At 44.1% G+C, this 22,113-nt stretch overlaps 1 protein-coding gene across 3 annotated transcripts in view; it reads left to right on the top strand.

The window, feature by feature from the left end:
* Window positions 1–21,618, top strand: part of ap2a1 (adaptor related protein complex 2 subunit alpha 1) — a 24,980-nt gene extending 3,362 nt beyond the window's left edge. Inside the window, exons 2-22 of one of the 3 annotated variants that reach the window (XM_023407093.2) lie at window positions 3,449–3,660; window positions 5,985–6,178; window positions 6,275–6,404; window positions 6,918–7,019; window positions 8,092–8,351; window positions 9,700–9,868; window positions 10,053–10,190; window positions 10,380–10,562; window positions 10,906–11,003; window positions 11,083–11,314; window positions 11,438–11,626; window positions 11,710–11,864; window positions 13,525–13,587; window positions 15,492–15,554; window positions 16,206–16,288; window positions 17,165–17,254; window positions 18,380–18,503; window positions 18,714–18,830; window positions 19,504–19,573; window positions 19,827–19,961; window positions 21,308–21,618. In XM_023407093.2, the coding sequence (XP_023262861.1) occupies window positions 3,449–3,660; window positions 5,985–6,178; window positions 6,275–6,404; window positions 6,918–7,019; window positions 8,092–8,351; window positions 9,700–9,868; window positions 10,053–10,190; window positions 10,380–10,562; window positions 10,906–11,003; window positions 11,083–11,314; window positions 11,438–11,626; window positions 11,710–11,864; window positions 13,525–13,587; window positions 15,492–15,554; window positions 16,206–16,288; window positions 17,165–17,254; window positions 18,380–18,503; window positions 18,714–18,830; window positions 19,504–19,573; window positions 19,827–19,961; window positions 21,308–21,385 (2,885 nt within the window). In that variant the 3' untranslated portion in view covers window positions 21,386–21,618. Of the gene's footprint in view, window positions 1–3,448; window positions 3,661–5,984; window positions 6,179–6,274; window positions 6,405–6,917; window positions 7,020–8,091; window positions 8,352–9,699; window positions 9,869–10,052; window positions 10,191–10,379; window positions 10,563–10,905; window positions 11,004–11,082; window positions 11,315–11,437; window positions 11,627–11,709; window positions 11,865–13,524; window positions 13,588–15,491; window positions 15,555–16,205; window positions 16,289–17,164; window positions 18,344–18,379; window positions 18,504–18,713; window positions 18,831–19,503; window positions 19,574–19,826; window positions 19,962–21,307 lie in introns of those variants that run through there. The other 2 variants (XM_023407095.2, XM_023407097.2) reach the window with 2 other exon arrangements.
* Window positions 21,619–22,113: the final 495 nt, after the last annotated feature.

Below are 22,113 nucleotides of genomic sequence, written 5' to 3' on the forward strand. Positions count from 1 at the left end.
CCCCCCCCCCCCCCTCCCATCAACACATTGAGCAAACAGGAAACAAGGAAAGAAAGAGAGAGGGATGTGAAAATACAACAAAGGTCCCAGCTGGACTTGAACCATGGACTTTGTGGTTGTTTGCTGTAACTATTCACCCACCAGGGTGCTCCACTAATAATAAATAATAAAATAAATGACAGTCTTGACATTAAAGCAACAGTGAGGTTTAAAGTAGGAACATAGATTCACTGTCATTTATCCCATCCTCTGTCGTCCCTGTTTCTGCTGGTGTGCTGGTGTAGACTGTAAATAAAGATGGACGTAGCCTCTGTGACATCACCCACACGTTTCTGAAGGAGCAGTTTCGAAGCTCAGAGTGAGCTCTTCCACTGTTGCCATTTTGGCAGAGCCTGACTCCACCCCTAACTCCCAGCTAATCCAAAAATGGACAAAGAGGTGGGGCATGTGTGGAGCTGAGACTTTGGTGCATGCCTGTCTGTGGAAAGCATACACTCCTGTCACTCAAACTGTCACTGTTGGAGCCAGACTCTAGTGGTTATAAGAGGAACTGTAGGTTTTGTTACTGCAGTATTGGCCTCATTTCCAGCCTCGGAGGTTGCCCCTTGGTGTGGAATCACTGGTGATGCTGGAGTAAGGAAGAGGGGCTGATCTGGGAGTGGGTGCTGAACAGTCAGGGTTCATACAGACAGCCCCTCAGTTTAGCTTTTTAACAATTTTCTGTCAGCCAGGTTTGCTGTGGTTGTGTGACACATACTCAGTGTTTCCTGTGGATCAAGAGGTTTAGCGTGGGGCATGACAGGGGTTGTTGGTGGGCGACGCACGGGTGTTATTGCCTTGGGAGGAGAAAAAAAGACATCAGACCATTGTTAATTTGTAGCCTACATGTTTTTCTTTTTGTTAAACAACATCCCCTCAGAACTCTTCATAATAAAAGCTCACAATCGTTTGAACTAAAGCATTGCAGGAAAAAATGAACTTTCTTGCGTCTTTATTTTGTTGACAAAAATGAACTGTTGCTGCCATGACGGAGTAATATTGTAGAACCAGGCCTAACGCCTGATGTGACTGACAGTGTCTATCATTCACTTTCAACATGGATAAAGGTATAATAAGCATCTGACGGTAGGGGTAGATTCTCTATTTCGACATTAGCTATAGCTTAACGTGAGACTGTCAGTTCCATATTGTAAGATTTAAAGAAAAATCTGTCTGTGTAAGTTCTCATTCGTCCAGGTCATAGTTATCTCTTTCTCAGATTAAATCGAAGGCAACTGGACTTGTATTTGTCTGTGGAAGACGTTTCGCCTCTTATCCAAGCGGCTTCATCAGTTCTTATGTATTGGTCTCTCTAGTCCGCACTAGTCTGACCAAGACTACTCCACTTTCTTGGTCAGACTAGTGCGGACTAGAGAGACCAATACATAAGAACTGATGAAGCCGCTTGGATAAGAGGCGAAACGTCTTCCACAGACAAATACAAGTCCAGTTGCCTTCGATTTAATCTGAGAAAGAGATAAAGAAAAATCTGATTATCAAAATAATGTGGCAGGCCAGATATTATTGCTGGCGGGCCAGTTTTGGCCTTCGGGCCACCAGTTGCCTACTACTGGAGTAGGGGGAACATACAACGTGAAGACAGGTGAGTGTAAAAATGAATGTGCACAAATATTCTCAAGTCGCGCCTACGGCTGAATCACAGCCGTGGTTACATCCTCTACCAACTTCACTGTAACTCGTGTCATATTGCTTAAATATAGGGTAGTTATTTTTCAGTGAGAGAACACAACTATGTTTTTTTTTAGCGGTTGCTATAATAAGTCTTAAGCTGTCTGTCTTCAGTGCTTCACTCAACAACGTAACAACAGCCTAACTGCACCTGTGGAATATGACTCAGTTTAAGTAGCGGGTTTGTTGTGGGAGGGGAATCTCTCCTGGGGTGTAAGAGAAGTAGCCTACTAGTGTGTTGGCGCAGTAAGTGTGTGCCCGTAGTCAAGTTACTTTAGCCAGCCATAAAGGGTGTAGCTAACAAAGTATAGTATGCTAGCTACTGAAACGAAAGCCAACCCAGCCTTTTAAGAGCGCGAGGAGAAAGATGCGTCTGAATTCCGTAGTACGTGCACGGGGGAGCCCCAAGGCGTTTTTGTTAGATTTTTTATTTTTATTTATTTATTTATATGTTTGTTTGTTTGCCACAGCGGCAAAGATTTTTGCGTGGCGTGTCGCCATGCAGAGGTGTTACTAGCGGAAACACTGCTGTTACCTGCTCTATGTTCTGTATTTGAGGTTGTATTTCCTCTGTTGTAATACTCTTATATGGATGTCTAAAAAAACAAAACAGTGGAACTCAAGTCTGTGGTACTATGTCCTATGTCAAAACAAAATACACAGCTGCACAGGTGTAGCATCAATCCCTGACAGTTGTACATATTCTAGTGAGCTAGCCTCTTCAGATGGAAGCTCATAAGATGTAGTCATTGCCTTTCTACAGTGAGTGTGCTAAGCCTTCACCTGCTGTCTCACTGACAGAAGTGGACTGTCTGTTGTGAGCCTGATTAAAATGGCCGCCTATCTGGTGGTAGTGGAGTTCTTCTTCTCTCCTCACTCTCATCAATTAAACTAATAATCACTGACGTCTTATACTCAAACCTTTAATTACACATTAGCTTTGAGAGTGAAAAACCCCACACTGAGACTGTATGGTGTCTTTAATATGGTTGAAGTACTGTAAATAAAATACATATACAGAGAGAGATTACTAATACTGATAATGAGGGAGATTACAGATACAGATTATAGATAGAGATTGCAGTACAGATAGAGATTACAGATGCAGACACAGATTTCAGATATGTGTTGGTGCTTGTTGCTGTAAAGAGCATCTGAGACATGTATGTTGCTGGGTATAGAAACACAAATGAGTGTTTGCAGTTTAGATATTGATGCAGCTGAGATGCTTTAATCCGACAGGACAATATGGTGCTAACCCTAACCCATACATCACACTAAGGAGCTGCTGTGCCCCTGGGTTAAGAAATAAATGCACCATGCTTCCTTTATTGAATCAAACTTATTTCAGTGTCAACTGCTCGTTACTGGTCAGAAGTGGTGGGGCCAGGGAAAAGATGTAGCAGATTTGTTGGCCCTGGAGTTACTGAATCCTTGTCTTTATCCAACCTGGGTGTCAGAACTCAGACACTCACACTGGTTGACTTAACTAATTTACTAACACACACTGGATGAAGCTGTGAGAAGATCTGGGGATTTTGTAGCACAGCTGTGGAGCTACAATAAAATCAGTCAGACAAATGCACCGTATATTGTCCCACAACATCTAGAAGATGATCAAAGAGATGGCGACCTTAAAAACCTGAACACTGTTTACAGCCAGGTCCAACCTGTTCATGTTTTAAATGCTGACACTGAACTGCTTCCTTTCCCTCATCAGGTAAGAGCAAGGAAGCTGAGATCAAACGGATCAACAAAGAGCTTGCTAACATCCGCTCCAAGTTTAAAGGGGACAAGGCTCTGGACGGCTACAGCAAGAAGAAGTATGTTTGCAAGCTGCTCTTCATCTTCCTGCTCGGCCATGACATTGACTTTGGACACATGGAGGCAGTCAACCTGCTGAGCTCCAACAAGTACACAGAGAAACAGATCGTAAGTCTTCCACTGGCTGTGCTGTGTGTTTAAAGCTTTGATGGAGTTTGTAGCTGTGCCAGAGTTTTCCAGTTCCAGTTCACTCCAACACATTTGATTTGTGAATGATGTGTTCCCCCCCCCCCCTTTTCAATAAATTGTAATTATGACAAGACGTGACTACAGTTAATCTCGAATGTGTATATTAAAAAAAAAAAAAATGTAAAGAAAAAAAATGAAGCAACAAACCACAGACACCTGACCAGTCACTAACCAGAGATGCTTGAAGGGATTACTTTAACAAGTAGATGAGGTGTTAAAGAATATTGGAGTTCATGTCTGGGGGACTGAAGAATCTGAACCAGGACTTTAGACAGACCAGTATATCAGACCCTCTGTTGATTCGCATCAGAACTAAGGTTTCTGACTCAGTGTTGACACAACTAGAAATCAATGACCTGTGTGTCATCAGCCGCGCACTGGCCTCAGTTACAAAGTATCATGCTAGATATCAGCTACTACACAGTGTTGTTCTAATACATACAGTGATCTTGTACCCTACCTGACCCTGACTGGGTTTCATGTCTAAACTATTGGTTCATGGTTCACTTACTGTGAGTTTTGAGTCTGTAAATGGCAGCACAGATAGACCACTACCAGATTGTAGACCTCCACCATGGCCAAATAATCATCACAATCAATAATCAATCAGATCAATATTAAGCTTGTGTTTCCAGTCGGACACGGACCTCTCCGACCAAGCCAACTGATTGGCTGTCAGAGAACATGATAATAAGTTTAACACCACGTATCTTGCACTGCATGTCATTGTTGTCTTTTTTTATCAAAGTATTTCCAGACATCACTTTTCCTGGTCATGACTGCCATGGTGCACGTAACGCCAACCGAGTTGAACTATTGTAGCCAAAAGCAACACATGTGCAAATAGTGAAACGCTACTTGAATAATGACGTCAACAACGAATACCCGAGTACTTGTATCCAACCGTAAAAAGAACTTTCTTAAGAACAACTTAAGAAAGAATTTAAGAAAATACTTAAGAAGATGTTGGTGAATGAGGCCCAATGTTCCCTGAGAAACTGATGGAAATGTAGAAAAATGTTCTATCCTAGTGTTGAGGAAAGTAATGAAACGTCCTGGATCCACATCTTTAACCAGATAAGCAACAACATTTAAAGGATTCTTCTCTGGTCCATGACCCATCCCTGCACCAAGTCTGGTTCAGTAGTTTTCCTGTAATCCTGCTGAAAAAAAAAACAGATGGGGTTAAACCACAACATCCTAGGTGGAGGTAATAAGCTTTAAGGTAAATTTGTAGTGAAAGTGCAGCAGGCTTCATGTGAGAACTAGTACAAATAGATTTTTTCCTCAGTGGCTCGTATGAGTGATCTTAAAGTGATTTAAAAGAGTGTCCTATGAGTCATGAACAGATAGTCAAACTACAATCATGATGCTTTTTATTGGGCTGCATTTGAAGTTTAATATGATGCTGACATGACAGTGTTCTTCTTTTGAAATGTAAAAGATGGACACAGTTAACTGCCGTAGATGCTAAAGCAGAACTACCTCGGCCCTGTGGCTGTTTCCTGACTCCGTCTGATGGACTGTTTTCTCAGGAACAGGAAATGTTGAGTTTGCAGAATAATGTTGAGTCAGGATCCAAGTGGTTTGAGAGCGGACTGCTGCACCAGCAGTAGCCCTGAAACCAGTTCCTCCAGAGTCCGTGCCTCCGAGTGTGGAGACCATCTGAGACTGTTAACCAAATGTAATGTAGTGGTTATTAATAATTGACCCAGTAAAAACATTGGAGTCAATGATGGTCTTCACCTCTTTCATATTAAGCCATGCAGTCAGTGAATGAGGCAGGCTGTCACTGGCACAACTCCTACTTCCTCCTCTCAAGATGTTTGAATTATTTTTGATTATTAACCACAGATGTGAAGCATGTTGACTGTGACACTTTGAGTATTAAAAGTCTTTTACTTTTCATTTTCACCAACACACTCAATAATTGGTAAAGCTGTTCTGTGACGGTGCCACCTGCTGGTTAATGTGGGATTATCCTCATACTTAGGCTGTAGTGTGTGGTTAGCCTATTCTATTAATGAGATAGAGTGAACCTGTCAGTGTAAACACAGTCCAACAGCCACAGCTAGCATAGCTTCACTCAGAGCTGAACATTTGGAGCTTCATGAAGGGAGGACGTGTTTACAGGACTGTTGGATCAGAGTTAATAAGTTTGACCTTATACTCTGGACTATGACTATCATGAGCTATGTTATCATGGGTCACCCACTGAAAACTGGTCTCCTCTGTTACTCTAGGGTTACCTGTTCATCTCAGTGCTGGTCAACAGCAACAGTGAGCTAATCCGTCTGATCAACAACGCCATCAAGAACGACCTGTCCAGCCGTAACCCCACCTTCATGTGCCTGGCTCTTCACTGCATCGCTAACGTAGGGAGCCGTGAGATGGCCGAGGCCTTTGCAAGTGAGATCCCTCGGATCCTGGTTGCTGGGTGAGTGTGACCTCTGTTCTAATGTGTTGCTGTGAGTGATGGAGCCAAATAGTTAACTGTGATTTAACCTCCGGTCATGTGACTGATGCGCCACAGGGATACGATGGACAGTGTGAAACAGTCAGCTGCTCTGTGTCTGCTGCGCCTCTACAAGACTTCTCCTGACCTGGTGCTGATGGGGGAGTGGACATCACGCGTGGTGCACCTGCTCAACGACCAACACATGGTGAGAGAGAACCCCCCCCCACCAAAATAATTGCAATATGACTTTTTTTTGCATATCGTGCATATCCTGTAATGTTAAACAGTTCTTTGCACACTTAAACAAAGGGAGAGTCAGGATGTCCCATACTGGTCAACAATCTTGATCAGGATCAGTTCAGGTTATTTCATTAACTAGCTATAAATCCAGGTTTTTGCTTCAGTAGTGACGGCTGTTAAAAAACACCCCACTGTGCTGTGTTAAAGCTCTGTCCACACGGTGTATGGGAGTGACCCATTGAGCCACAGAGTGTGTGGAAACAGCAGTCTTATAATGTACAGATGATGTTGATAACATGATACTAACCAGAGGTTTAATGAAGTTCAGTTTAAATGTCTCGAGCACCAACATGTCCAGAATCGGTCCTGTACATTATGCAGCTTATGTTTATGTGTGTGAATGTTAAATGGAATAATTATAAGAAATTAAATTGTTAAATCTGTTAAATATATGTGTGTCTCTCTCTCTGGGGTTTAGGGTGTGGTGACAGCAGCCATCTCTCTCATCACCTGTCTGAGCCAGAAGAATCCAGATGAGTTCAAAACCTGTGTTTCCCTGGCCGTTTCCCGACTCAGCAGGGTGTGTGTGTGTGTGTGTGTTCAGGCATTGAACAGTTTATATATTGTGTATACATTTACACTTGGGGCAACTGTGGCTCAGGATGTAGAGCGGGTCGTCCACTAATTACAAGGTCGGTGGTTTGATCCCCGGCTCCTCCAGGCTGCATGTTGAAGTATTCTTGGGCAAGATACTGAACCCCCGTTGCCCTGATGGCTGTTCCATCAGTGTGTGAATGTGAGTGAATGGTTGAATGTGGCAGAGCGCTTTGAGTGGTCAGTAAGACTAGAAAAGCACAATGTAAGTGCAAGTCCATTTACCATTTCCATTTACTCACACCCACACTGGCAGTACACCTGTCATTAAAAGGTTTTTTTTTTTTACAGAGATATCAGCTGTGACTGGGTTTTACTCAGAGGTTCATAGAAAACACTGGTGGTATTGAAGCGGGATTCACAGACAGATGTGTAGACCGTTGATGAGCTCAGGACCAAGACTAATGTGGACTGTGGTTCAGCACAGAACAAAAACAACTTAACTGTTAAGACAAATACACTTGTGAAAAAGATATGTAATGAAAGCAGGATATTTTACAGTTTAACTATAAACTTTATTGTCCAAAATGACGTCAGTACACTGAAACTGTAAACTTCATTGGGAATTAAATAAAATAACAAAAAAAAATAAATAACTACAAATAAAAAAATAAACAAAAGCAAATATGTATATATATATATATGTGTGTGTGTGTGTGCTGTGCTTCTTAATAAAAGTATTCATATCAGTGCATATCGGAGAATATATGTGCCGATACTGATATATCTACTAATATCAGCCAACCTATATATCGGTCGGGCTCTACAAAACATTATAAATCTGACCTCTCATGCTTCTGACACTACATTTTGTATTACAGTGTATTATATACACTGCATATAATAAGCTGTATTATATACACTGTATATAATAAGATGCATTATATACACTGCATATAATAAGTTGCACTGTGTTGAGGATGTTGAGCAGTGTGTGGAACAGGTTCAGGTTTAACTGACCATAATAAACCTGAAGAAGAATCTCGTTCTTTCCCCAGATTGTGTCGTCAGCCTCCACTGACCTGCAAGATTACACCTACTACTTTGTGCCAGCGCCGTGGCTCTCCTGCAAGCTGCTGCGCCTGCTGCAGTGCTACCCTCCACCAGAGGATGGCGCTGTCAAAGGCCGCCTGGTAGAGTGTCTGGAGACCATCCTCAACAAGGCTCAGGAGCCCCCCAAGTCCAAGAAGGTCCAGCACTCCAACGCTAAGAACGCCATCTTGTTTGAGGCTATCTCACTTATCATCCACTATGACAGGTGAGCCTTCAACAACATGAGTATGCAGTACAACAACAGACACAAAGTCTGACACACAGTGAACGGTGACGGTGTTTCAGCTAGTAGCTCAGCAGTGGAACATCTTCAGTGAACTTGAATGATTGTTGAAGTTATTATTTAAAGAAGACCTTGAAGGTGAACTGTGTGTGTGTAATCTATGCATTTATGTATGTATGTATACACATGTATATAGGTGTATATATATATGTGTGTGTGTCTGTGTGTATATATATATATATATATATATGTGTGTGTATACACATACACGCACATATGTATGATCAAGGCATTTTTTAACTGATCGGTATTGGCTTTATTAATCCCTAACCTAAGCCCGATTGTTTTACATCAGCTGTCACACAGGTGTTGTAAACAGAGAGCACAATTTGTGGCAGGACAAGGTTAAACTGCCTGCAGTGTTGAAATATTTTACAATGGAAAGCAAAAGGAACAGCCACTTGTAATGTTTGGCATGCGAGCATTTTCGCGAGGTGATAGTAACAGGGCTGCGTTCAATACAACCACACCTAAAAAATAAACACTCAACTGAATACAGTGAGTTTAGTCAGGCAACTCAGGCCGAGGAAGCACAGAGGCAACACACACTGGAGGATACTTTTAAAATAGAGAGATGTCCTTGAGACAGAGCCAAGGCCAAAAAGATTACAGAGTGGATCATTGAATTGATCACAATGACCAGCTAATTGCTGTGGAAGATTATTTTGTTAGAAACAAATGAAAACCAACCTGCACTGGTTGGAATTGTGATAAGAGCCATATCAAATATTTTTAGTTTGTTTACTTCAGTTGTCTTAGTGCAATGCAGTTATTCAGTTGTTAACCATATACAATGGAGTGATTTCAATAATTAAAATAGATTTGAAGTTTGCACTGAGGAAAATAGTATGGGATCAGGACTCTGTATTGGCAGATACTCAATATTAAATGGTCGGGGGCAAAAATACTTAATCGGGACATCCCTAACACACATATATATGTGTGTGCTGGTGTGTGTATACAGTATCACTACCCGTCAAGAGTTGTGTAGGTTGTAGTTGGTTTAACCTCAGTGCTACTTATACGGATATGGATAAATATAGATTATTGCAGGATATCATGAATTCAGTATGACAAACATAGATGTCATGTCCCTCATTAATTCACTGTCTAGATCTGTATTTAAATGTTACTTTACTTTATGATTCAGAGTGAGTCTCACTCAGTCCTGATGTGACCAGCTGTTGTGCTTTTTTTACGGTGTGAAGACACAGAGTTCCAGGTCTCTGAAATAAGTCTTGGTTTGTGTTTGTGTGTTTGTGTTGGACAGTGAGCCAAACCTGCTGGTGCGAGCCTGTAACCAGCTGGGCCAGTTTCTGCAGCACAGAGAGACCAACCTGCGCTACCTTGCTCTGGAGAGCATGTGCACTCTGGCCAGCTCCGAGTTCTCCCACGAAGCTGTGAAGACGCACATCGAGACTGTCATCAACGCCCTGAAGGTGAAGCCTCACATGCTGACCCACAGTCACTCAGCACGCAGGAGCAGTGTTTTGATTTGTCAATGATAAAGTGTAGCAGACCTGTACCGGTCACCACAACCCTACCAACCTTTCCACCTCATGTTCAGCTGTGGTCTACTGGTCAGTAGCAGTGACTGGTCTGTCTCTCTGTGTGTCTCTGCAGACGGAGAGGGATGTGAGTGTGCGACAGAGAGCAGCTGATCTGCTCTATGCCATGTGTGATCGCAGCAACGCCAAGCAGATAGTAGCTGAGATGCTCAGTTACCTCGAGACGGCAGACTACTCCATCAGAGAGGAGATGGTGGGTGTCCTGCTGCTTTCTTTTCTCCTCTAAAGGTCATGTGAGAATTGGTGAAGACAGTTGGTTTCATCAGAAATCAGTCTGAGAAAAGTCTCAAAGTGTGTTTGTCAGTGTTAATGTTTTCTTAAGCATGACTTTCAGCAGGTTTCAGACTTTCCAAACTGATGATCTGCTGTCGTCCTCACTAAGGTGCTGAAAGTGGCCATACTCGCAGAGAAGTATGCTGTGGATTACTCCTGGTACGTGGACACCATTCTAAACCTCATCCGCATCGCTGGTGACTATGTCAGTGAAGAGGTGTGGTATCGCGTCATTCAGATCGTCATCAACCGAGACGATGTGCAGGGCTACGCCGCCAAGACGGTCTTTGAGGTACGGCTACATGAAATCTAAAAATACAGCAGCAGTGATAAAGATGCTGGTCTTTAGCTGAGGAGGACACACGGTTTTCAAGAGACAATACTTGTCATGTTTTTTGTGTCCTGGTCTCAGCCTCAGTTTCAGAGTCATTACAGCCCCAGTAAAAAATCAACTGAATGTTGACGTTGAACATGTTCTCAGAGTCATAATGTCAGCAGCAAAGCAGGTTTGAGACCTGTAGTGAAGATGTGATGATCCCAGTAATGAAAAGGTCACAACCACTAAGGGCAGATTAAATGTATGTGTGGCGCAGTCATTATCAGAAATTGGTAAACTGAGTCTCTCTCTCACCCAGGCCCTGCAGGCCCCTGCCTGCCACGAGAACATGGTGAAGGTTGGAGGCTACATTCTGGGAGAGTTTGGTAACCTCATTGCTGGTGACCCTCGCTCCAGGTACGTTGGTTTTTGGTCTGTAAGGCACCAAGTTGATCAGGGAAATGATAAATAGTAAATTTGCTGTCCTGTTGTCCAGCCCCCTGGTCCAGTTCAACCTTCTCCACTCCAAGTTCCACCTGTGCTCTGTGCCGACCCGTGCCCTGCTGCTGTCGGCCTACATCAAATTTATCAACCTATTCCCAGAGACCAAGGCCACCATCCAAGAGGTGCTGCGCTGTGACAGCCAGATCCGCAACTCAGACGTGGAACTGCAGCAGCGCGCTGTCGAGTATCTTAAGCTTTCCTCCATTGCTAGCACCGATGTCCTGGTTAGTCCTGATGATGATGATGATGATGATGATGATAATGATGATGATGTTGTGAGTTTTCAGTCAGGTGTTGGCAACTTTCAGTCCAAACCCACAGCACGAATCTCCCCTGTGTTCCCTCAGGCCACTGTCCTGGAGGAGATGCCTCCCTTCCCAGAGAGGGAGTCGTCCATCCTGGCTAAGCTGAAGAAGAAGAAGGGGCCTGGTGCCGTGTCTGTGACAGAGCTGGAGGACAACAAAAGGGAGGGTGGGGAGTTGAATGGAGGGGCCGACCGGGGGCCAGACACAGCGGCCATGGCTGCCTCTAACGCTGTAAGCAGACTCTCTGACCCTTATTCACAAGCTGCCTCTATACACACATCACCAGCTGTAACTTAAGTACCTCTGTCTTCCAGTCCACCCCGTCACCGTCAGCGGACCTCCTCGGGATTCGCTCCGCTGCCCCTGTTGGCGCCGCTCCAGCCAGCGCTGGCAGCTTATTGGTGGATGTGTTCTCTGAGGCAGGGCCTGCCGCACCTTCTGCCGCCGTCAACGATGACGGCTTCCTAAGGTGAAAGGTCATCTCTTGATGAGCAGATGTACAGCCCAGTGTAAGCCAAAGTCCAGTATGAGAGGCTGTAACAGAGTTGATAAAGCTAGAATTTCCTCCAGAGGAAAGAGAGATATAAAGACTGGACCAGAACATGATCAGGCTTATGTTGGCTCATATTCATCCAGTAAGATATTTACAGGCTCCAGACATCACTGCTGCCTTTACTCAGAGTGTTTACCTGCACGTTAGTAAGGACGGGAGCAGGGGAGAACCCAGCACATTTGGAGGCAGATCTGAATGAAAGTCACATGTTCAAAGATCTTCTTCAGACTTCTAGAGATACCCTTTCACTTTCACTCAGACGTACATGTTGTTCTGTTAAATATGAGAACATGTTCAGCTTTTCCTGTCATGCACACGTGTAAGAAGCTGGTTTCATGTCCACATGGTAGAGAAACCAGTGTCCTCCCAGAGGTCAACACCTTCTCTAGTTCTCTAGTTGTTACAGAAACCAGGTTCCTCATCTCCTTGACGATGAAGAAGAAGGCCAACTGTAACCTGGTTACCTAAGTGCATGTAAACACACTGACTATTCACACTGTGGCTCTCATACTGGACTGGGCTAAACTGGTCTTGGACCTCAATGAGGAAGCACCCTGACTTAGTCGTGTACTGTTGTCTCCTGTCTTCAGCTGTAAATGTAAATAGTTGTGGTGTTTGTGGTGTGTTTGTGCTGTTAGTCGACTGTACAACTATCTGTAAAGTGTCTGTGTTGGTTGTTGTTCTGTTGGCTCTGTCTCTCTCTGCTCTATCTTTGTCTGATATGGACCTGTCAACCTGGAGACTGACACTGTGTGACAGCTCAGTCAGCCAATCAGAGGTCACATACAGTTACCAATTCTAACATGTTGGGAGTCAGGCTGGTTTGAGTCTTTCCCAGTGCTGGATCAGTATGACTGATGTCTCTGTGCTGACACAAGACCTGTTTGCTTGACCCATATTAGCTTGGAGGTGTGAGGAGGAGGAGGGCTCTGCCTTTCAGTGACTTCCAGATTTATTCATTTACATGTTGTGTCATCTTAGCTGGATAGGTGAGCACTGTTAGATCAGGTTTGTTTATAGTTGGAGAGTGTGTGAGGGTGACTGTTTCGTTGAGAGGAAGTGGTTCTGTTAGAACAATTACAGCAAAGTGACCTTTAACATCAGAGAACTGAGGATTTCCATGGCTGTTGGAGCTCCGGAGTCTGTGTAAAGTATAGAAGTGTGTTGTAGGTCTAGTTAGATGAAAACATACCAGTGTGCTGTGGAGCTTCAGGTGCTGTGCTGTCAGCAGAGTCCATGGTACCGGACACCCCTCTGATATCTGGTATCATTCAGTTGCTGTTAGGCAGAATCACAGCTGGACAGTGTGGCTCCACACACACACACACAACACACACACACACACACAATGTCTAAAGGAGTGACCATGAGAGCAGCAGGAGGTGCTGCACACTGAACTTCATGGTTGGCAGGTCTGCTACACTTGTCTGTTCTTTTTTATCTTTGCTGTGTATGTGACTGTCTTTCGTCTTTTTCTCTCCTTCCTTTCTCTCCATTTCCGTGTGCGTGTGTGTGTGTTGTGTGTGTGTGCGCGCGTGTCTGTCTCCTGTCCTCTACCGTGATTGGACATTGACAGAGATCTGGAACAGCCCACTGAGACCTCTGATTCCCTATTGGTGGAGGGTTCTGGTGACTCGGAGTAAGGGCCCAGTAGTAACCTACAGAATTAGCTAGAAAAATACAAATATGACAGTGCCACATTCTTTTTCTAGGCTTTTTAATCTTTATGAATATATGATGCTGATGTACACTACACATGAGCCATGTAGGTTTACATAAAAGCACCTGAGTCTACACATACGCTGATGCCTGATCTGAAACTTTAACTCAATCAGCTGTTCTGTCTTTTCTTATCATCAGATGAACTGAGTAGAAACAGACAGAACTACCTCTACACTCGGTGTGTGTGGAGCTTTTTACCCTCTCATCAGACCCACTTCCATCAGCAGCAGCTCAGTGAAAAAGCTCTGATAAACCCACTAACGGTGTCATTCATTTTGTAAAAGGCAGTTTAGACATGAGAGCCATGATATGGATTTAGCTTTAGTTTGTTTCTTTGAAGAATAGATTTAAATTGTCGCATAAAGGGCACTGGAGGTGTAATCTTCTCCCCCCTGCTGAAAACAGCCTGGCAAAACTCTGCTTCCCCTTCCTGAGGTGCCGGATGGTTTGCCAGAGTTTGCCAAGTCCTTCTCCATAGCCTCCCCCTCTTGCACTCCTTGCACAAGCTGTTCTGTAAGTGGAAGTTGAAGACCCCACAGACAGGGGGTCTCGGCCAGACATTCCCAGTTCACCCTTGCTGCTTGTTTGGGTTTGCCAGGTCTCTTTGGCCCTTACCCCGCCATCTGATCCAACTCACAGTGTCCAATACATAGGGCTGCAGATATGATGATACAACCACATCATTGATTTTAGGCCTAAGGTGTTCTGGTACCAAGTACACTTATGAGCCACTTCATGCTCGAACATGGTGTTTGTTATGGCCAATCCATGGCTAACAAGAAGTCCAACAACAAAACACCACTTGGGTTCAGATCAGAGAGGCCCTTCCTCCCACCCCACATTTCACATACCTCATGAGCTGTAAATACATTGCAACCGTCCATCAAATATACAGCTGCAAACTTTTAACCTAAAACAAGGTCTCAGGGACAGCAGCTGTTGTGAAGTGGAGTAAATACAGTTTACACACAAACATTTTTCAGAAAAATGTTCATGGCATCAAGCTTCATGTGAAGACTACATATGTGCTTTTAAACATGTAAACAGTGGCTGAAGTAGAGTGCAGTCCGTCTGCATGTGGACAGTCAATAATGTTCTGTTGCCCAGCACAGAGGACTTGAAATGAACCACTGACTGGGGTTAAAGTGCTGACTGCAGAGTCCTGCTGCCTGTCAGGTTTTCAGCATTGCATTGTTCACCTAGTGTGGATGTAAACACTGAAATCAGAGGTAGAAGTCTGCACTTTACCCTCATGGATATTGTTTCATTTCTTATTCAGTGTGCTTGAGTACAGAACAAGAACAACATAAACTGTCCATATACATGCTGAGTGCACTGGAAACAGTAAAACTACTCAGCACATACCTGTTCATTGTGTAATGATATCATCTTTGTACAAACTGCTTTTACTAACAACCCCTGCATTTTATCCTTTTATCCTCCTTTCTTCTTCTTCTCTGGTGTTTTCTTTAACCAATCTCTATCACACTGTCACTGGACTGTGTTGAATGGATCTCCTCCCATATCTGCTCTGTCATTCACTCCTCTGTCTGTCTGTATCACCCCTCCTCTGTCCTGCTGTCTGCATCATCCCTCGCTGTCTGTCTGTGTCACTCCTCTTCTGTCCTACTGTCTGTATCATCCCTCCTGTCTGTCTGTATCATCCCTCCTCTGTCCTACTGTCTGTATCATCCCTCCTGTCTGTCTGTATCATCCTTCCTCTGTCCTACTGTCTGTATCATCCCTCCTGTCTGTCTGTATCATCTCTCCTCTGCCCTTTGGGTTGTCTCTTCATCCCTGTGCTGTCCTGTGGTCTCTCAGCTCTGCTCCTCCCTCTGAGGATCCTGCTCCTCCTCTGTCTGAGGCAGACGAACTTCTTAACAAGTAAGGCTTTTCTCTGTGTGTAAGTTTTTCATGTGTTTGCCTAGCTGCAGCTCTGCATGGCTGCTACAGGAAGTGTTTGACGACGTGTCAAAATAAGAAACATAAAATGAAAATTGATGCACGAAATCCCCAAAAAAATCCAAAGGCTGACTTCCTGTCTGCCAAAAACATTCAAGTAAATTTATCCAAGCATGACCCTGAGTGACCCATAGTAACATAACATAACTGGGTCAGACCGCAGCATGGAGGTCAGTAGTTGTGTAACATTAGACTCTGCTCCTTCAGTTACAGTAATTAATTTAAATGTTAACCAGAGACTTTGTCTCCTTTTTCAGGACAATGGACTAAATGTCTCTTAACTCCAAAGATTTGTACCAAACATTTTATTTGTGTTGGTCCTGAGCTACTTCACTATTTATGTTTGATTATCAGTGATACTGTGGAAAAAGTCAAAGTAAAGTCACCTGATCAAAGTTACACTGGGAGACACAGACCTGTTCAGACAAGAACAAACTCTACTGAGCCTCTATTGGTAAATTATTGCTATTAGATGTTTTAATATTGTTCATTCAGGTGTTTCCAGATATGAGAGCAGAGCGACTGTCACAGTGACCTCTCAGTGTTTAACCTTTAAATGCCTCCATCCTGCAGGTTTGTTTGCAAGAACAACGGGGTTCTGTTTGAGAACCAGCTCCTACAGATCGGCATCAAGTCAGAGTACCGTCAGAATCTGGGTGAGTTCTCCACACCACCTTGTGGCGTTTGTCGACACGCGGGCGTTGTTTAAATCATTTATCATCAAAAGGACAGGGCCTGGTGGAATACAGGTACATGTGGCCTTGGTTTGGTATTTGATTGTAAATGAGCAAGGCCGGTGTTTTTGTTGTTCATTGGTAAATGGCTGTGTTCTGTGGTGTTGGTTGTTACTTGGTGGACACAGTCATCTGCTGGTCTGGTGATTTAGGACTAGATCTTATCCATAATCAGACCCTGTGAAATTACTGCTGGGTGGGGGGAGATACACCTCTGTTTGTTAGAAGCTCTGTTTTAAAACCAGAGGGACACAGGGAAAGAGTCAAACACCAAAGAACTCCACTGATCAACACATCTATTGATCATTTATTATTGATCACTTTACTGTAAACTCTTTAGTTCCTGTCAGGATCCTGTAGGAATGTTGACTCAGCTATTAAAGTGATCTGATTGATAAATAGTTGGGCTGTTGACAAGTTTTGATCTTATCCTCTGAGCTGTGCCTCATAGGTTACTATGGTGATCTCTCCTAGTTACTATGGTGGTTTACCCTGGTTACCATGATGATCTGTCCTGTTACCATGGAGATCTCCCCTGGTAACCATGGTGATCTCTCCTAATTACCATGGAGATCTCCCCTGGTTACCATGGTGACCTCCCATAGTTATCATAGAGATCTACCCTGATTATCATGGGGATCTACCTGATTAACAGTCAGCCAGCTTCCTGATACAGGAACCCCTGAGTTAAGCCCAAAGAGCTGGATCAACCTCTGATTTGTGTTCTAGGTGCAGGCTGCTGGTCAGACATGTTTGACATGTTAATGTAAGAAATGACATGCTGTGTCTGTCTTTCAGGGAGAATGTACCTGTTCTATGGTAATAAGACATCAGTGCAGTTTGCCAGTTTCACCACCACAGTCAACTGTCCTGGGGAGCTGCAGTCTCATATCCTTTCTGTTTCTGTGTGTTCTGAAGCCACCAGAGCTTTAATTGGGAGAACTGGGACACAGTCAGGTATTCAGTCATTTCAAAGCAATCAACACCATCACCTCTATCATCATATTGTCTGTATGAGAAATGTAAGCTCAACTTCAGCACCTTGTCCTTTTATTTCCAGGGAATTTAAGAGACAAATCCAGTTAGAAAAACTTTATATTACTTTATAATTCAAACATTTTATACATATTACATAAATGAGTCAACAGTGTCTCTGAAGTAGACAGCCTTGAATTCTGAGAAAAGTGAGTTGTACTGATGAAGTCTCTTTGAAGGGGCTATTTGTAAGTTTTGCTATCGCTACATAGCTAACATTAGCATTAGCAGTTGTTTACTAACCAGTCAAGAAGAAACGTGAGTTCAGCATCAAACTTGATTCCTTTACTCACCAACAGCTGTCTTCTGAGGTGGAAAGAAACACCTATGTTAACTCTTGTCTCTATCACATCTGTTCTGCGACTGAAGTTAGCATGCTAACCAGCTAGCTCCTGTCCATTTGGACTGTCTCGCCACTTTCTAAGACTGAGGTACTGTCCAGTCTGCCCTGAAGAAGTAGCTGCACAGAGGACGTATTATAACATAACGACAACTGAAGCTCTTGGTGAGACTGGTAAGTAAACAGCTGTCAATGCTGATGTTAGCTTTGTAGCAATAGCAAAACTTAGATACAGCTCCTTTATTTGTTACATGGCACTTTGTCTTAGGTTGATTTCCCTAATGAGGAAACGACAGTGAACATAAAGAACAGGTGTGGCAGTTTCTTTAAGTCTGAAAACCGTCTGCCCAAGAGTGGGAAAACAACAAAAACATTTTATTAGCTGAGCTGCTTCCACACTTACACAACATGTCATCATTCATGACCAACATCTGCTACATCTGAAGAAACAACTCACAGGCTCCATGATGGAAAAAGATATTGATAATTATTGATGACAATTTTGGCTGTATCACCCAGCTCTACTGTGAATCTTATGCAATAGTAGAGAGTACAAACACCTGAAGACCTTATAAAGTATCATAATGCTGGAGCTGAGGTCAGTGTGTGTGATGTCATGGTCCTTGACAACCGGCCACAGCTCAACGTTCAGACCAAACCAGTGGAACCACTGGTGGAGGGTGGAGCCCAGATCCAGCAGGTCCTCAACATCGAGTGTCTGACTGACTTCTCTGACGCCCCCCTGCTCAACATCAAGTTCAGGTGAGTCTATACAACCAACCCAAGACCTGTGGTGGGATTCAGACTCACTGATAGTCTGCAGGTCTCCTTCACAACTTGGTGTCACTTTCTCAATGTCTTAATCTGAGGTGTGTGTGTGTGTGTGTGTGTGTGTGTGTGTGTGTGTGTGTGTGTGTGTGTGTGTGTGTGTGTGTCTGTGTGTCTGTGTCTGTGTGTGCGCGTGATGTTCAGGTATGGAGGGGCTCTGCAGAACCTTACCCTCAAACTGCCTGTCACCATCAACAAGTTCTTCCAGCCAACTGAGATGACTTCACATGACTTCTTCCAGCGCTGGAAACAGCTCAGCCAGTAAGTCTGTGTGTGTTGTCAGTACAATTTCCTGTTTTTGTTTGTCAGAGACCAACCCCCTGTTTGTCCAACTGTGTTTGTCTTTCTGTAGCTTCTATCTGTCTGTCTGTAGCTTCTATCTCTCTGTCTGTAGCTTCTATCTGTTCAGTTTTACTCCTCTTTCCTGTCTGGACTTGAACTCATCAGTCTGATTTTACTGTTCACTGATCACAGCTGTTCACTCACAGCTGAAACCCAGTCTCTACTGGTGATACTGCTTCACATTAAAAGGGAAAGAGTGAGTGAGGGAAAGAGAGAGAGAAGGGGGGTTAAGCAAATTAACAGCTCAGTAGAGTAGCTGCTCCTTCAGTGTGGCCCAGGACACACTGACATTCACACTGCTAAAAATGTGGCCACATGTGGTCCAGACCTCCTCTGAATGTGGTCTGAGTGACTGGATCTCAAATGTGTCCTCAATGCGTCTTTGGTGCGTTCATACCTGAACTTAGAGTTAACCACTTGTGATCGGATCACCTGAGAAAGATTTTAATACCAGGTCTGAACAGGGCCTTAGTGACTACCACACCTCCATCCCCTCCAACACCTCATCGAGGTGCAGTAGTTCACATTCAGACCAGCCACCACCCCTCCCCCACTGTGCAGAAACCTGAAGTCTGTGTGTACCTCTCCTCAGGCCTCAGCAGGAAGCACAGAAGATCTTCAAGGCCAACCACAGCATGGACACTGAAGTCCTGAAGGCTAAGGTATGTCACATTCTCCTGCTACACCTGTCACCTGATCTAATCAAACCTCCTCCTCAGACACACCTGTCTTGAAAGTGAAGGCTGTGTCTGTATATCTGTGTTAACATCAGGATGTTTGTCACTTCAGTTCATAAAATTAAAAAACAAAGAAAAAACATCTGGTATATGGTTCAGACATGTTCACCTTGAAGTGTCTCCTTCATCCTTTGTTGTGCGTGTGTGCGTGCGTGTGTGTGTGTGTGTGTGTGTGTAGCTGCTTGGACTAGGAACGGCCCTGCTGGACAACGTCGATCCAAACCCAGAGAACTATGTGTGTGCTGGAGTGATCCAGACCAAGGGCCAGCAGGTTGGCTGTCTGCTGAGACTGGAGCCAAACGCCCAGGCACAGGTAGAGCTCAGCTCAGCTTCTATTTACCATCACTTCAAACTAAACATATGGTTTAACACTGTCAGTGAACCAGGAACAGCTCTGTCATTACACCTGGAGGTAGGGATGTCATGAGAACCAATACTTCGGTAGCAAGTCGATGCTAAAATTCTGAGCATGTGATGGTACTTGTTGTTCTACAGAACCATAAGTATTGAAGTAACCGTAGATGTCATTGAGTAGGGTATTAGAGATACGATTCTTCCAGAACTGATGATGGCAGTATAAAAAAGACTACCAATGTCGTAGGCGCAGCAACATATTCACTCTGAGACTGGTGTATATAGATATTATGTATTTGACACAGGTCATCAGGGACAAGTTCTAGACAACCAACAGTCGGTATGTAAACTGCGTCACAGGAGGAAACAGCTCAGAGACAGACATCAGATCTGTGATCAGTGTTTCGGTTGTTCATTTTATATCAACATGTCGTCAACATGTTCATGTCGGAAATGTTACTGTTTGTGAACTGTGACAACTGACATCTGTTGTAACAACGCTCCACACACAATGTTCACAGATGCTATGTTTGCTTGTGTAAGCTAACGCTATCTTGCTTAGGCTAACACTAGCTTTTAATGGCTAACATAGTGACAGCTCCTAATGTGAGCAGGGACCTCACAACATTAGCATCTACAGTCATCACTGTTCAGTCTGTCAGAATATAACACTTGCTTTTTAATGAATATTGTCAGACCACTGGTCTGTCACCTTTTCAGTCAGTTTAAACTGCTGCTGTACACTGACTATAAAGAAGTGTGCGTGTGCATGCACAACAACTCAGTCAACTTCAGTTGTTTTCTATTTTTTGCTGTGGTATTGAATTTGGTATCGATAATAGCGGAATTTCAAAGGTGTTGGTACCAACTACCAAATTCTGGTCTCGTGACATCCCTACCTAGAGGAGAACCATGTCATCTCCTTCCTCTGTTTATCATCAGAGGATGGATCCTCTTACTGTCTGTCCTCTGGAACTGGACTGAGACTATTTTTAAACCTGCTCCACTTATGAAACCAGGTACTACATGTGGACTAGTTTTGGTGCCTGAACACAAACCTGATCACTGTGGCTGTAACGTTTCTCTGTCTGAGAGCAGCACAGGTCCCCAGACCCTGACCTGGGCCCACATTTCATTCAGTCTCATGAGGATTAGGGTCCTGTTGAGTTGCTGCTGGTCTTCTTTCCAAAATACAGGACCTCAGTCAGTGTTCATGTTTTCCCTTCACTCTGACAGCTTTTAATTTACATGTTTTTGTGTGTGTGTTTGTGTTTGTGTTTGTGTTTGTGTGTGTGGGTTCCACAGATGTACCGTCTGACTCTGCGCTGCAGTAAGGACTCTGTGTCCAGGCGTCTCTGTGAGCTGCTGGCCCAACAGTTCTAAGAGTCCAGACCTCTACCAAGACCAGTACTCCCACCCCCACCAGCGACCTGCCCCTCAGCCCTCCTGCCACACCTGTCCTCCTCCTCCCTCCAACAAAGAGTCTCTGAGTAAAAAAGGTGTAACCAACATAAGGGAAAAGCAGCCGCTGCAGCAACAGCGACCAAGTTATCATCCTCCTCTTCATCCTTGTTATCCTGTCCCAGATTCTGTTTATTAACATGATGCTACATCCTTGTTTTTGTTGGTGTTTACCTGTGTAGCTGGTGTGTGTGTGTGGCTAGGTGTGTGTGTGTGTGTGTGGGCGCATGTGTGTGTGTGTGTGTGTGTGTGGGCGTGTGTGTGTGTGTGTCCCATAGTTGTTCTGGGGTCTCATTCTGCTTCATCCTGACTGCTCTGTAGTACTGCTGGTGTGTGTGTGAGTGAGAGAGAGAGAGTATGTGTGTGAGTGATTTCTTTTGAATTGGTAGAACATTCCGTGAAGTCAGATGGGAGAAGCTGTTCAACACACACATGTACTCACCCCCTCCCTCCACACACACACACACACACACACACACTCACACACAGGTATACAATCTACGTGACTCCTTGTGGTTCTGGTGGGACCCACTAATGAAGTGGGACCTGAGGGTCCAGGACTCTGATCTGATTTTTGTTAATCATTCCCAGTGAAGATGCACTTAAGGTGCTGGGATCTGATCCAGCATGACACCCGCCCCCACCCCACC

The sequence above is a fragment of the Seriola lalandi genome, unplaced genomic scaffold, assembly GCF_002814215.2.
Source record: "Seriola lalandi dorsalis isolate HSWRI2012SDOR001 ecotype SW California unplaced genomic scaffold, Sedor1 jcf7180002054327, whole genome shotgun sequence".
Lineage (NCBI taxonomy): Eukaryota > Metazoa > Chordata > Actinopteri > Carangiformes > Carangidae > Seriola > Seriola lalandi.